The sequence below is a fragment of the Gymnodraco acuticeps genome, unplaced genomic scaffold (assembly GCF_902827175.1).
Source record: "Gymnodraco acuticeps unplaced genomic scaffold, fGymAcu1.1, whole genome shotgun sequence".
NCBI classification, from domain to species: Eukaryota; Metazoa; Chordata; class Actinopteri; order Perciformes; family Bathydraconidae; genus Gymnodraco; species Gymnodraco acuticeps.
Genome location: NW_022989871.1, coordinates 132501 through 148787, shown reverse-complemented (window position 1 = coordinate 148787; position 16287 = coordinate 132501). Strand labels below are relative to the sequence as shown.

General features: G+C 43.6%; 1 protein-coding gene across 6 annotated transcripts in view; it reads right to left on the bottom strand.

Moving 5' to 3' along the window:
• The window catches only part of kctd17 (potassium channel tetramerization domain containing 17), a 55210-nt gene that overhangs the window by 25551 nt on the left and 13372 nt on the right, over positions 1–16287 (bottom strand). For all 6 annotated transcript variants that reach the window (XM_034197208.1, XM_034197243.1, XM_034197225.1 and 3 more), the window contains exon 2: positions 9088–9196. In XM_034197208.1, the coding sequence (XP_034053099.1) occupies positions 9088–9196 (109 nt within the window). The remainder of the gene's footprint in view (positions 1–9087; positions 9197–16287) is intronic.

The following is a 16287-nucleotide window of genomic DNA, read 5'->3' as shown; positions in this document are numbered from 1 at the left end:
ACTGAGGACAAGAGGCTCTAAATACTGAGGACAAGCGGCTCTAAATACTGAGGACAAGCGGCTCTAAATACTGAGGACAAGCGGCTCTAAATACTGAGGACAAGCGGCTATAAATACTGAGGACAAGCAGCTCTAAATACTGAGGACAAGCGGCTCTAAACACTGAGGACAAGAGGCTCTAAATACTGAGGACAAGAGGCTCTAAACACTGAGGACAAGCGGCTCTAAACACTGAGGACAAGCGGCTCTAAACACTGAGGACAAGCGGCTCTAAATACTGAGGACAAGCGGCTCTAAATACTGAGGACAAGAGGCTCTAAATACTGAGGACAAGCGGCTCTAAATACTGAGGACAAGAGGCTCTAAATACTGAGGACAAGCGGCTCTAAATACTGAGGACAAGCGACTCTAAATACTGAGGACAAGCAGCTCTAAATACTGAGGACAAGCGGCTCTAAATACTGAGGACAAGCGGCTCTAAATACTGAGGACAAGTGGCTCTAAATACTGAGAACAAGATTCTCCAAATACTGAGGACAAGCGGCTCTAAATACTGAGAACAAGATGCTCCAAATACTGAGGACAAGAGGCTCTAAATACTGAGGACAAGCGGCTCTAAATACTGAGGACAAGCGGCTCTAAATACTGAGGACAAGTGGCTCTAAATACTGAGGACAAGAGGCTCTAAATACTGAGGACAAGAGGCTCTAAACACTGAGGACAAGAGGCTCTAAATACTGAGGACAAGCGGCTCTAAACACTGAGGACAAGAGGCTCTAAATACTGAGGACAAGAGGCTCTAAACACTGAGGACAAGAGGCTCTAAATACTGAGGACAAGAGGCTCTAAACACTGAGGACAAGCGGTTCTAAGCACTGAGGACAAGATGCTCTAAACACTGAGGACAAGCGGCTCTAAATACTGAGGACAAGAGGCTCTAAATACTGAGGACAAGATGCTCTAAACACTGAGGACAAGCGGCTCTAAAAACTGAGGACAAGATGCTCTAAACACTGAGGACAAGCGACTCTAAATACTGAGGACAAGAGGCTCTAAATACTGAGGACAAGAGGCTCTAAACACTGAGGACAAGAGGCTCTAAATACTGAGGACAAGAGGCTCTAAACACTGAGGACAAGCGGCTCTAAGCACTGAGGACAAGATGCTCTAAACACTGAGGACAAGCGGCTCTAAATACTGAGGACAAGAGGCTCGAAATACTGAGGACAAGATGCTCTAAACACTGAGGACAAGCGGCTCTAAAAACTGAGGACAAGATGCTCTAAACACTGAGGACAAGCGGCTCTAAATACTGAGTACAAGAGGCTCTAAATACTGAGGACAAGAGGCTCTAAACACTGAGGACAAGAGGCTCTAAATACTGAGGACAAGTGGCTCCAAATACTGAGGACAAGAGGCTCTAAATACTGAGGACAAGAGGCTCTAAACACTGAGGACAAGCGGCTCTAAATACTGAGGACAAGCGGCTCTAAACACTGAGGACAAGAGGCTCTAAATACTGAGGACAAGAGGCTCTAAATACTGAGGACAAGCGGCTCTAAATACTGAGGACAAGATGCTCTAAATACTGAGGACAAGAGGCTCTAAACACTGAGGACAAGAGGCTCTAAATACTGAGGACAAGAGGCTCTAAATACTGAGGACAAGATGCTCTAAATACTGAGAACAAGATGCTCTAAACACTGAGGACAAGCGGCTCTAAATACTGAGGACAAGAGAATCTAAACACTGAGGACAAAGAGGCTCTAAATACTGAGGACAAGAGGCTCTAAATACTGAGGACACGCGGCTCTAAATACTGAGGACAAGCGGCTCTAAACACTGAGGACAAGCGGCTCTAAATACTGAGGACAAGCGGCTCTAAACACTGAGGACAAGAGGCTCTAAATACTGAGGACAAGAGGCTCTAAATACTGAGGACAAGCGGCTCTAAATACTGAGGACAAGATGCTCTAAATACTGAGGACAAGAGGCTCTAAACACTGAGGACAAGAGGCTCTAAATACTGAGGACAAGAGGCTCTAAATACTGAGGACAAGATGCTCTAAATACTGAGGACAAGATGCTCTAAACACTGAGGACAAGCGGCTCTAAATACTGAGGACAAGAGGCTCTAAATACTGAGGACAAGCGGCTCTAAATACTGAGGACAAGTGGCTCTAAATACTGAGGACAAGAGGCTCTAAATACTGAGGACAAGCGGCTCTAAATACTGAGGACAAGCGGCTCTAAATACTGAGGATAAGAGGCTACAAATACTGAGGACACGCAGCTCTAAATACTGAGGACAAGAGGCTCTAAACACTGAGGACAAGCGGCTCTAAATACTGAGGACAAGCGGCTCTAAATACTGAGGACACGCAGCTCTAAATACTGAGGACAAGCGGCTCTAAATACTGAGGACAAGTGGCTCCAAATACTGAGGACAAGATGCTCTAAACACTGAGGACAAGAGGCTCTAAACACTGAGGACAAGCGGCTCTAAATACTGAGGACAAGATGCTCTAAATACTGAGGACAAGCGGCTCTAAATACTGAGGACAAGCGGCTCTAAATACTGAGGACAAGCGGCTCTAAATACTGAGGACAAGAGGCTCTAAATACTGAGGACAAGAGGCTCTAAACACTGAGGACAAGAGGCTCTAAATACTGAGGACAAGAGGCTCTAAACACTGAGGACAAGAGGCTCTAAATACTGAGGACAAGAGGCTCTAAACACTGAGGACAAGAGGCTCTAAATACTGAGGACACGCGGCTCTAAATACTGAGGACAAGCGGCTCTAAATACTGAGGACAAGTGGCTCCAAATACTGAGGACAAGAGGCTCTAAACACTGAGGACAAGCGGCTCTAAATACTGAGGACAAGATGCTCTAAACACTGAGGACAAGCGGCTCTAAATACTGAGGACAAGATGCTCTAAATACTGAGGACAAGAGGCTCTAAACACTGAGGACAAGAGGCTCTAAATACTGAGGACAAGATGCTCTAAATACTGAGGACAAGCGGCTCTAAACACTGAGGACAAGCGGCTCTAAATACTGAGGACAAGAGGCTCTAAATACTGAGGACAAGCGGCTCTAAACACTGAGGACAAGCGGCTCTAAATACTGAGGACAAGAGGCTCTAAATACTGAGGACAAGAGGCTCTAAATACTGAGGACAAGAGGCTCTAAACACTGAGGACAAGAGGCTCTAAATACTGAGGACAAGAGGCTCTAAACACTGAGGACAAGAGGCTCTAAATACTGAGGACACGCGGCTCTAAACACTGAGGACAAGAGGCTCTAAACACTGAGGACAAGCGGCTCTAAATACTGAGGACAAGCGGCTCTAAACACTGAGGACAAGAGGCTCTAAATACTGAGGACAAGAGGCTCTAAATACTGAGGACAAGCGGCTCTAAATACTGAGGACAAGATGCTCTAAATACTGAGGACAAGAGGCTCTAAACACTGAGGACAAGAGGCTCTAAATACTGAGGACAAGAGGCTCTAAATACTGAGGACAAGATGCTCTAAATACTGAGGACAAGATGCTCTAAATACTGAGGACAAGAGGCTCTAAACACTGAGGACAAGAGGCTCTAAATACTGAGGACAAGATGCTCTAAATACTGAGGACAAGCGGCTCTAAACACTGAGGACAAGCGGCTCTAAATACTGAGGACAAGAGGCTCTAAATACTGAGGACAAGCGGCTCTAAATACTGAGGACAAGAGAATCTAAATACTGAGGACAAGCGGCTATAAATACTGAGGACAAGAGGCTCTAAATACTGAGGACAAGAGGCTCTAAATACTGAGGACAAGAGGCTCTAAACACTGAGGACAAGAGGCTCTAAACACTGAGGACAAGCGGCTCTAAATACTGAGGAGAAGCGGCTCTAAATACTGAGGACAAGCGGCTCTAAATACTGAAGACAAGAGGCTCCAAATACTGAGGACAAGTGGCTCTAAATACTGAGGACAAGAGGCTCTAAATACTGAGGACAAGCGGCTCTAAATACTGAGGACAAGCGGCTCTAAATACTGAGGACAAGCGGCTATAAATACTGAGGACAAGCGGCTCTAAATACTGAGGACAAGCGGCTCTAAACACTGAGGACAAGAGGCTCTAAATACTGAGGACAAGAGGCTCTAAACACTGAGGACAAGCGGCTCTAAACACTGAGGACAAGCGGCTCTAAACACTGAGGACAAGCGGCTCTAAATACTGAGGACAAGCGGCTCTAAATACTGAGGACAAGAGGCTCTAAATACTGAGGGCAAGCGGCTCTAAATACTGAGGACAAGAGGCTCTAAATACTGAGGACAAGCGGCTCTAAATACTGAGGACAAGCGGCTCTAAATACTGAGGACAAGCGGCTCTAAATACTGAGGACAAGCGGCTCTACATACTGAGGACAAGCGGCTCTAAATACTGAGAACAAGATTCTCCAAATACTGAGGACAAGCGGCTCTAAATACTGAGAACAAGATGCTCCAAATACTGAGGACAAGAGGCTCTAAATACTGAGGACAAGCGGCTCCAAATACTGAGGACAAGCGGCTCTAAATACTGAGGACAAGTGGCTCTAAATACTGAGGACAAGAGGCTCTAAATACTGAGGACAAGAGGCTCTAAACACTGAGGACAAGAGGCTCTAAATACTGAGGACAAGCGGCTCTAAACACTGAGGACAAGAGGCTCTAAATACTGAGGACAAGAGGCTCTAAACACTGAGGACAAGAGGCTCTAAATACTGAGGACAAGAGGCTCTAAACACTGAGGACAAGCGGCTCTAAGCACTGAGGACAAGATGCTCTAAACACTGAGGACAAGCGGCTCTAAATACTGAGGACAAGAGGCTCTAAATACTGAGGACAAGATGCTCTAAACACTGAGGACAAGCGGCTCTAAAAACTGAGGACAAGATGCTCTAAACACTGAGGACAAGCGGCTCTAAATACTGAGGACAAGAGGCTCTAAATACTGAGGACAAGAGGCTCTAAACACTGAGGACAAGAGGCTCTAAATACTGAGGACAAGAGGCTCTAAACACTGAGGACAAGCGGCTCTAAATACTGAGGACAAGAGGCTCTAAACACTGAGGACAAGAGGCTCTAAACACTGAGGACAAGCGGCTCTAAATACTGAGGACAAGCGGCTCTAAATACTGAGGACAAGATGCTCTAAATACTGAGGACAAGCGGCTCTAAATACTGAGGACAAGCGGCTCTAAATACTGAGGACAAGATGCTCTAAATACTGAGGACAAGAGGCTCTAAACACTGAGGACAAGAGGCTCTAAATACTGAGGACAAGCGGCTCTAAATACTGAGGACAAGAGGCTCTAAACACTGAGGACAAGCGGCTCTAAACACTAAGGACAAGCGGCTCTAAATACTGAGGACAAGAGGCTCTAAATACTGAGGACAAGAGGCTCTAAACACTGAGGACAAGAGGCTCTAAACACTGAGGACAAGAGGCTCTAAACACTGAGGACAAGCGGCTCTAAACACTGAGGACAAGCGGCTCTAAATACTGAGGACAAGCGGCTCTAAATACTGAGGACAAGCGGCTCTAAATACTGAGGACAAGCGGCTCTAAATACTGAGGACAAGAGGCTCTAAACACTGAGGACAAGAGGCTCCAAATACTGAGGACAAGAGGCTCTAAACACTGAGGACAAGAGGCTCTAAACACTGAGGACAAGAGGCTCTAAACACTGAGGACAAGCGGCTCTAAATACTGAGGACAAGCGGCTCTAAATACTGAGGACAAGCGGCTCTAAATACTGAGGACAAGCGGCTCTAAATACTGAGGACAAGAGGCTCCAAACACTGAGGACAAGAGGCTCCAAATACTGAGGACAAGCGGCTCTAAATACTGAGGACAAGCGGCTATAAATACTGAGGACAAGCGGCTATAAATACTGAGGACAAGCAGCTCTAAATACTGAGGACAAGCGGCTCTAAATACTGAGGACAAGACGCTCTAAACACTGAGGACAAGCGGCTCTAAATACTGAGGACAAGAGGCTCTAAATACTGAGGACAAGACGCTCTAAACACTGAGGACAAGCGGCTCTAAATACTGAGGACAAGAGGCTCTAAATACTGAGGACAAGCGGCTCTAAATACTGAGGACAAGCGGCTCTAAATACTGAGGACAAGCGGCTCTAAACACTGAGGACAAGAGGCTCTAAATACTGAGGACAAGAGGCTCTAAACACTGAGGACAAGCGGCTCTAAATACTGAGGACAAGAGGCTCTAAATACTGAGGACAAGCGGCTCTAAATACTGAGGACAAGCGGCTCTAAATACTGAGGACAAGCGGCTCTAAACACTGAGGACAAGAGGCTCTAAATACTGAGGACAAGACGCTCTAAACACTGAGGACAAGCGGCTCTAAATACTGAGGACAAGAGGCTCTAAATACTGAGGACAAGCGGCTCTAAATACTGAGGACAAGCGGCTCTAAATACTGAGGACAAGCGGCTCTAAACACTGAGGACAAGAGGCTCTAAATACTGAGGACAAGACGCTCTAAACACTGAGGACAAGCGGCTCTAAATACTGAGGACAAGAGGCTCTAAATACTGAGGACAAGCGGCTCTAAATACTGAGGACAAGCGGCTCTAAATACTGAGGACAAGCGGCTCCAAATACTGAGGACAAGCGGCTCCAAATACTGAGGACAAGTGACTCTAAATACTGAGGACAAGAGGCTCTAAATACTGAGGACAAGCGGCTCCAAACACTGAGGACAAGTGACTCTAAATACTGAGGACAAGAGGCTCCAAATACTGAGGACAAGCGGCTCTAAACACTGAGGACAAGAGGCTCTAAATACTGAGGACAAGCGGCTCTAAATACTGAGGACAAGAGGCTCTAAATACTGAGGACAAGAGGCTCTAAATACTAATAATAATAATAATCCTTATATTTATTATAGCGCTTTATCAAAGACTCTCAAAGCGCTTTACAAATACAGATCATACATATAATGGTCATCTACTGTGGACAATACCCACAGGAGCAAATTCGGGTGAAGTGTCTTGCCCAAGGACACAACGGCCTGACGCAGTGGAGCGGGAGCGGGTTTCAAACTGGAGTTCCCCAACGCCCCCTTGATCTGATGATCAAACACACAGACCACTGCGCCACCCGTCCCTAAATACTGAGGACAAGAGGCTCTAAATACTGTGTTAAATATATCAAATCCAGTTTATTTACAAACAGCACCAATCATGTCCATTTGAGCAGATGTTCAACTACATATTAATTAATTATTAATTATACACAAGAGGGTGTGATTTTTTGTATTTTCTCTGTTTATCTCCTCTACTTTTTGCTATCTGTCTTTAGCCAGGGTATATGCAGGAATCCTGAAGTCAAATGTAATCCCTTTTAAGACCTTTTTTAAGACCCTTTCCATACATTTTAAGACCTCATCGCCACTTTGAGTTTTAACCGGTTACCTTGGCGACACACTTTACCTCACATTGACTATATTCAGTATTGATTGTCCTTCCTCCTTATCTTCCAACCATTTGGACGCAGACTTGCATTTCCCCATAACGATGTTGCTTAGCAACCGGCGTAAACGGGCCTTCGCGCTATCAAGCAGTGAGCGTGCGATGTCCTGTTCAGATGACGTCAAACCCAACGGGATGCCATCAATAAACTACATAGAATCACACTACACACCTACGCCATGACTACATTCAGGCAGACTGTAGAATACAACCTCTTTGGACCATTTATATACTTATTGAAAACAAGCTACAGAATGTCATACCTTGGAAAATGCCGTTTAATACTTTTTAATAGCCTGAATTGATTGTGACGGAGCGGATCACAGAGTGACTGACTCCGCCACTGACAGCCGTAGCGGCGACACACACACACACACACACACACACACACACACACACACACACACACCACACACACACACACACACACACACACACACACACACACACACACACACACACACACACACACACACACACACACACACACACACACACACACACACACACACACACACACATTTCCTGCTCTCTTCCGTTCATCAATAAATCAGGTTAAATCATCACTAAAACGTCCACCTTTTCCCCTTCCTTTCTGTAGCGTGACCACAAGTGCACGCTTGTGAGTCTACAATTATTTCAACATACATTTAACTATATTACACCATACTTACGTGGGGAGCGGCGGGCGGAGTTTCACCGCCGTCTCCCCAGCAAAGGGAAGGTGGAAAAGACGGAGGCGCATCACTTCCGTGAGTTAAATAGGATGCAATTTATTATTTATTTTGTGTTTATTAATTATGGGGAATGACTGTTAAGAGGTAGTTAACCTGTGTATGTTTGGTGCAGATAGTTTCCTCATGTTTGAGGAAATTACATTTATGTTGACAATGTGGTTTGGAGATAATTGTGTAACCGGTTGACGGTAAGCCTGTGGGGAGGGGCTATGGGTACAAAAGGGACGGTGTTGGCCCTGGAAGAATCATTCGGGAGATTGTTGCAGTGAAGGCAACAGCTAGAATGTGTTTACTCCATGAGTAATAGACAACCAAATTTGGTAACTTTGATTTTGTTTATTTAAGTTATACTGTTTCACTTTTATCAAACAGTATATATTCTTTTGTTGCTGTTATAAATAAAGTTTTGGAGCTTAAATCATCCGACTAAGCCTATGTTTTCAACGGACAAATAGAACCCCGTCACATTGATTTATCAACTTTTAATACTTTTTAATACCCCGCGGACGCCCTGTTAGCCCACCTTAAGCTACTATTACAAACATGTATCCATTATTTTTAGCCTTGTTTAAGCAAAACATTTAACAGTTTTTCTGTTATTTTATAGCAAGCAACAATTACAAGATACAATATTTAGTTATCTGTATATGGTATATTTTCACATTTAGGAAACTAGAAACTAAGGACTGCTCGAGGGAAAATGACATCACATGAAGGCAGTATGGAGATACACAGTATTTTTTAAGCCATTTCATTATTTCCACAAGCCCAACATTTAAAATAAACTCAGACTCAAAACATGTCGGACCTTCTTCAGCGAGCTCCTTGTTGTAGACCAGTTTTCCGTGCCGCAGGTAGTTCAGGATCGGACCGAAGTACGTCGGATCTCTGTCGATCACATAGGCTCCCGAATCGTCCTGAAACAGAAAAAATAAAACCTTCCATTAAACCATTATAACTTATGGAAAATGTAACCCTCACCTCCTCATTTGAAGCGCAAATGCAGCGCACTATTATGCGCTTATGCGGCGCAATTAGTGTAAGCGCGCCACAGTTTATCCGTTTAGTCCACTAGCACCAACCCCCCCCCCCGCTCGAGACACAGATTGGGCAGGGGCGGCCCTGTAGGTAGCTCATTTGGGCTTGGTCAAATTAAAAGTAGCTCCCAAGCTGAAAAAGTGTGGGCACCCTTGGTGTAACCGATCCTGCTCTGCTAAAGATGTCACTCCTTGTGTGAAATGCTTTTATTTATTTGTATTTACTTTACTATTATTAATATATTTTTTATAATTATCTTATTTGTTTCCTTATTTTAACTTATAACCGTTTTACTTTATTTATTTATTTTTATTTAATATTCTGTTTAACCATATTATTATTTGTCATTTGAATAAAAGTCCTATGTCTGGATATGTCTTGATTTGTAAAAATGAAAATTAACAGTTAAAAAAACATTACAACTCATTATAAACTGCAGGTGTTTACGTTCCTGCAGAAAACCTTTTTTCCTTGTGTTTCTACTGTGTTTCGACCTTAACTCGGTTGGTGCAACGTGTCTGTTACTTTCTACATTGCTCAGAAAACTTTTTTTGTGTTCATATGTTAAGTGTAAACATAGGATGTTGCTACTACTATTTTGAGAGCATTAAGGGGCCTCTTGAGCAATATTTTTGTAGTATTTTTGGCCCCAAATCTCCCTGTCTGGAGAGTAACATCCTGGTTGTCTTTTTTATTTAATCTAACATAACAACAAGCTAATAAGACATTGCTATTTGACCCTCGTACCACAGCAGCAGGACACAGATTCCACTGCTTCCTGGCTCTCCAGAGTAGTTGGCTTATGTCATGAGCACTGCCCTTTAAAGACACACACACACACACACACACACACACACACACACACACACACACACACACACACACACACACACACACACACACACACACACACCACACACACACACACACACACACACCACACACACACCACACACACACACACACACACACACACACACACACACCACACACCACACACTGCTCTCCCTCGCGATGATCGCTTGAAGCACTGCCCTTTAAAGAGTCAAATTCACAAAAGAGCCACTGCTGAAATATCCATACAACAACATGCAGGCCTCTAGATTAAAGTAGAAGGATATAGAGGAGGGAATGTATTGAAGAGGAATCATGTGTCACTAACATTAGGTTCAACAGTCTAGAGAGCATTGGTCGAGAGAAGCAAAAAGGAACACAGTGTATTTAGTTCTTATGTTGAGTAAAAATTCTAGACAGATAAGTTTGAGAATCCACAAAGCCCTTAAACTTCAGCGTGATAAAGTAAACCTGCTTTATTCACATGACTGATTATTTGTATGGTTTGTTGAACGAACAACCAGGGTCGGCTCTAGAACAACTTGAATGGGGGGGCAATCATTTACCAAGGGGGGGCACACACTGCCGTCAACAACCAACACACAAACACCAACTTCAATTTAAAAAAACATGCTGTAAAGTCTATTGTCTTTCACACACATTGCAGGGTGTAGTGCTATTGTATAGTGCACCTATGACTTGTGCATACATGCACGGTTGTGGCACGACCACCAAAACAGAAACATATAAGGACAGAGGGTGTCGTTTTCTCATACTGATATTCTGCACAAACTGTGCTGTTGTATTTGCTTTAAAGTGTCTTTACTGTAGGTTATTTTTGTATTATACTGTATATACAGCACTTTGGCTCGACCAAAAATCGTTGAAAAATGTGCTATATAAATAAAACTTGATCTGATTTGATATGGACTGGCCATCATATAAAAAGTGTGCAAATGTATTTAGTATCCTATCCATGTGAACATGTTTTAGGTGGGGGTGGACCTAACCTCCTCTAGGAGGGTCTGGGGGCATGCTCCCCCGGGAAGATTATTTTTAAAATATTGAAGTTAAATGCATCAATCTGGTGCACTTTGAGAGCAAAATGAAGAGATCTATGGATAGCCTACATCTCTCAGCATCCATATGAAACAGAACTGTACACAGATTTACTTTTTCTTTATGGATATTTCACTAATCATTCCCCTTTTAAACTGTATTCTTGTGTTACTGTCCTATAGTATTTCATACCCGTTTTTCATTTATTCTCTCTTTAATAACTATAATGATCATATAAAGGTATTCCTCGAAAATACTTACATAAATGGTGACCAAACCGTTTGAGACCCACTGAGATAACTTACACTAAAGTGAACTATCTAAACACGGAGAGAGTCGTTACCTCACTGAGCTGACGTTATAAGATCCTCTCAGTCTGACAGGAGAGGACTGTCCTCCACCTTGGTGTAGAAACAGCCCTTTATATCCGTTAGCATAGCTAGCTAACCAGATGCTAACCACAACATTCCACGTTACCGCTCGCGCACTCACAAAATGCGCTCGTGCCACACACACACAGAGCTTGAATGAAACACAGAGACCCATGTACTTGTACTGTACTGTATATCATATTATTTTTGATGGCTTTACTGTATAATCAGTGTAACAGATTAACAGATCGCCACTGGGCTTTCATCTAAACACTCAGCCACGTAATGATAACAAAAAAAAGGTCGGGGGTCATTGGTCAAGCAACACACCAATCAGAGAGCAGCAGTGAGCACACCTCAGGCTGTGTTTTATATTTGTATTATTTATTTCTGATGTATTTCACACAAAAAACCTTTAGTGGAAACGTTTTCACTTAGCCTAGCTATATGATAAAAAAAAGAAAAAATCGGCAAAGTGACAAGGCTTGCCCACCCTGCGTTGGGGGGGCACAGTGACTCATTTGGGGGGGCATGGCCCGCGAATGACCCCCCATGACGCCGACCCTGCGAACAACCTTAGCCGCAGCATCCTGCACAGACGCATGTTATTAGCGGCTCTTTACTCAAAGCACCACTCAGCCCCTCGCAACATTTAAATACCAACATGCAGCAAATGTTTTCCTGCTCCAGCTTTGGTGGTTCGTTATGAAACAGCAGGAAGACCTCGTGTAATGCTGTGTCAAATGTTGAAAAAAGGGAATTTCCGTTTGTTTATTCAAATCTTGTTTATTTGGAAAGGTGTTGGTATCAGCTGCTGACATCGGTTCCGGTTAACACAAAGTTGGACTGTAAACAAAGGAGTGTACAGTTTAGATATAAGGGTACGGTACGGTGGCCCTGAAGTGCAAGACACAACAGCATTTCACAAAACACAACAGCATTTCACATTGGACGGAAAGGGTATTCCTTAGGGAGAACACTTCTTGTTTGTGATTGGACAGAGCCGCCAGAGAAGCACTGCTGTGATTGGTTGTTTTTGCTGCCAGTCAAGAAATTACGCTTCGTGATTGGCCCAACACAACAGCCGTTAGCACACACACTCAGAGCTCACAGCTCCTCATGTCTGTTCAGAAACTGGACAAAAGTTAAACATGTACAAACCACAGACTGTCTATGTCATGGCGAATACAGTCGCTGCTTTATTTATGTCTGTATGACGTTGTTGTGAGTGTGGACGGAGCAGCTACAGGTTAGTTTAGCCTGATGGATCCGATTCCATTCAGAAAACACACATTTTAAAAGCTTTTCGCCTGCCGTCTGTCTGCAGACTTGTCAAAGCGTTAATTCATGGTTTTTACTAACCGTTATCAGTATGTTGTTACTTCGGCATCACTTTGAAACGTGTATTACAATTAAATCACGGTCAAATATGTTCATTTTGTTGTAGTTGGTATCTCCCATAGAATTTACTTGGAGATACGCCCCGCCCCCTCTCAGCGCCTCTTGTTTGAATGACAGGAGCAAACACAGCTGACAGCCGCGGTGAAACTCGAGCTATTAGAGCGATGCGAATATTGGGAGGTCTACCATAGTATTCACATGGAGATAAGCCCCTTAAAAACCATGAATTAATAAAGCATTAATTCTGTGTTTACTCCTGTCATTCAAACAAGACGCTGGAGAGGGGGCGGGCCGTATCTCCATGTAAATCCTATCGGAATCGGATCCATCAAGCTAAACTAACCTGTAGCTGCTCCGTCCACACTCACAACAACGTCATACAGACATAAATAAAGCAGCGACTGTATTCGCCATGACACAGACAGTCTGTGTTTTGTATATGTTTAACTTTTGTCCAGTTTCTGAACAGATATGAGGAGCTGTGAGCTCTGAGTGTGTGCTAATAGCTAACGGCTGATGTGTTGGGCCAATCACGAAGCGTCATTTCTTGACTGGCAGCAAAAACAACCAATCACAGCAGTGCTTCTATGGCTGGCTCTGTCCAATCACAAACAAGAAGTGTTCTCCCTAAGGAATACCCTTTCCGTCCAATGTGAAATGCTGTGGTGTTTTGTGAAATGCTGTGGTGTCTTGCACTTCAGGGCCACCGTAGTATGGGGCCAGTCAGGTAAATTCATGTTTTTGCTATGAGGAGTTGAATACTAGATTATAAGAGGCTGCAGGTTTGATTTGGATGCGCTGTTTCCTTCTCATTTTTGCGGCTGTATAGAAGAATTTCTCTTTTGCATTTGCTCTACCTACTCAAACATATTGTCAAGCTGGAGGCGGCTTTGTGGCTTCTTGGATTTAATAATCCATAAATAAAAAACGTGCATCTTGCTTACTTACTTCTCATGCTTTACGAGTTGCTGCTACGTGTAATTATAGCGTAGTTGACTCATGAAAAACGCTTTGTTTACAAGACTAGACCTGGAGAAAAACGGCCAACAGACTAGACACAGGGGCCGTTTCTCAATGTCGAGGAAGGCTGCTCCAGAGCCACTATTTCACGTCATGGAGTGCCGCCGAAGGACTGCTCCAATGTCCAGCATACTTGGAATTCTACCGAGGCCGGCGTCTTTCGTAGCGAGACATTTCGAGGCTGCACATGTGTAGAATCCGCGGTCTTAAAATCCCCACAATGCTTTGCGCACGGACCAATTTCCAAATCTTTGGCGGAAATCGCGCTGCATTTAAGGCGGGGCCTCGCATATAACGCACACCTGTTCCACAATTCTTCGTTTTCCGAGGCTAGGAAGGATTCTTGCCTCGCTTCTGAAGCAACTGACTCAGAGGTACATGTGCTACCAAGCAAGCGTCCTCGACATTGAGAAACACATCAGCAATAACCTGAATTTGACCTCAATTCAACCATCAAATGCAAGAAGCACAAAGAAAAACACACTAAACTAAGTTAATATTACTTATTTACACACACATTTTTCTCCAATTATGTATACATACATTTAAAAATTAATGCCTGGTTTATGAAATTATTGAAATAGCATCTTGTAATCAAATCAGAATAAAAATACTTGACTTATCCCGGGCAAAATTGGATTTGTTGCTCCAGTTTAGAATGAAATAAATAAAAGATATATGAAAAAATGGACTAAAATATGGAGTTAAAGTAAGAATGTGCAGTAAAAAGCTCGTACAGTGACTACCTGATAACATTCTACTTTGTATTAAATCTTGTTTGAAACTAGCTAGTATTTAATTGATTCGGCATGGCATCATTATCTACACCTTCATCTATTAATATAAGCTTGAACCCATCGTCTCTACAGTGAGACAGAGAGTAAGAAACCCCAAATAAACCCGCAGTAAGTCAGTCAGACAGAATCAGGAGAGTGGAGTCTGCGAGCAGCCTGAAGAAATCCATTTCTGAATGATAGATGGTGCTGCTGTCAACCCAATTTGATCCCCGACACTCATCTCTCCACGTCCAATCTTTGCTGACGTAGCGTGACGGCAGCTTCTGATGTGACGTTCCCAAATGCGAGAAACTAATGCAATGAACCAAGACACTGACGTACAGAAAGGGCCGGATCCTGCCTGTAAATCAGGATGGATTAAGGGAGGGAAAAGACAGGAAGAGGGAGAGGCCTGCAGGAATGAACAACAGGAAGACAAATATGATAGAAGGAAAAGAATGACACAAAGGTCTGTGGTGGAAAATCTGCAATAAACGATATTAGTTATATGGTTTCTTGCAGTATTAAGTGTATTGTGTGTTGCACTGTAGGAGGAGCTCATATTAGCTATTCTACATTTAACAACAAGCCTTCGAAATCTTGACATTATTTTATATATATAGGCTTCTTATAGCATTCTGTTCTCTTAAAGAGTCCCATGTCATGCTTTTCTGGTTATTACCCGTCCCCTTGTGTGTTATGAAGGTTTGTCTGCATGTGAACGGTCTGCAGAGTCACAAACCCTCAAAGTACACCCTGTAGCGAGTAAAACTCTAACACAGAGAAGACCTGTCTATGCTGCCCCAGAACGCCTCGTTGGGGATTTCTCATTCTCCATTGTTTGCTTCCTGGGTTCTGTGACGTGTGAACACCCAAATCAACAACAAATGACCGGATTGGCCCAAATGGACCAATCCGCGGAGCACCTCACACACCAGGACCCCTTGGCTAACTAACAGGGAGTCCCATTGACTTGCATAGAGCTCCCTGAACGCTGGTATAGACGAGTTGGGATGGCGCAGACCCATTCTCACAGCGCTATAAACCTTTTACTCAATATCAAGCCACACTTATTGTTTTTACTTCAGCTGTGAGTGTTTGTGTGTGCTCAGGATGAGTTTCGCTTGTTCTCGCTGTATCGCCGACCCGGAAACCTGTCCGCTCCTCGCAGCAACGAGCCTCGCAACGTCCCGACCAATCAGAGCACACTGGGCTCACAGGGAGGAGGGGCAGGAGCTCCAACAAGCCGTTTAGGACAGAGAGTGAATACACAGACTATACAGAGATGCTGTGAGAAACCAATGAGAGTTTGGAAAATTGCACAATTTAAATCTATTCTAGTAGACCTCAACAATTGAAATATGATCAATGGACATGGCCATGACATGAGACCTTTAAATTCATAATTTCCATTACACATCCCATCAGAAGTGACTGGTACAAAGACAAAGAGGCATAGAAAGACATTGCCATAGAGACGGAGGATGATTCGATATGAAGACGCAGCTT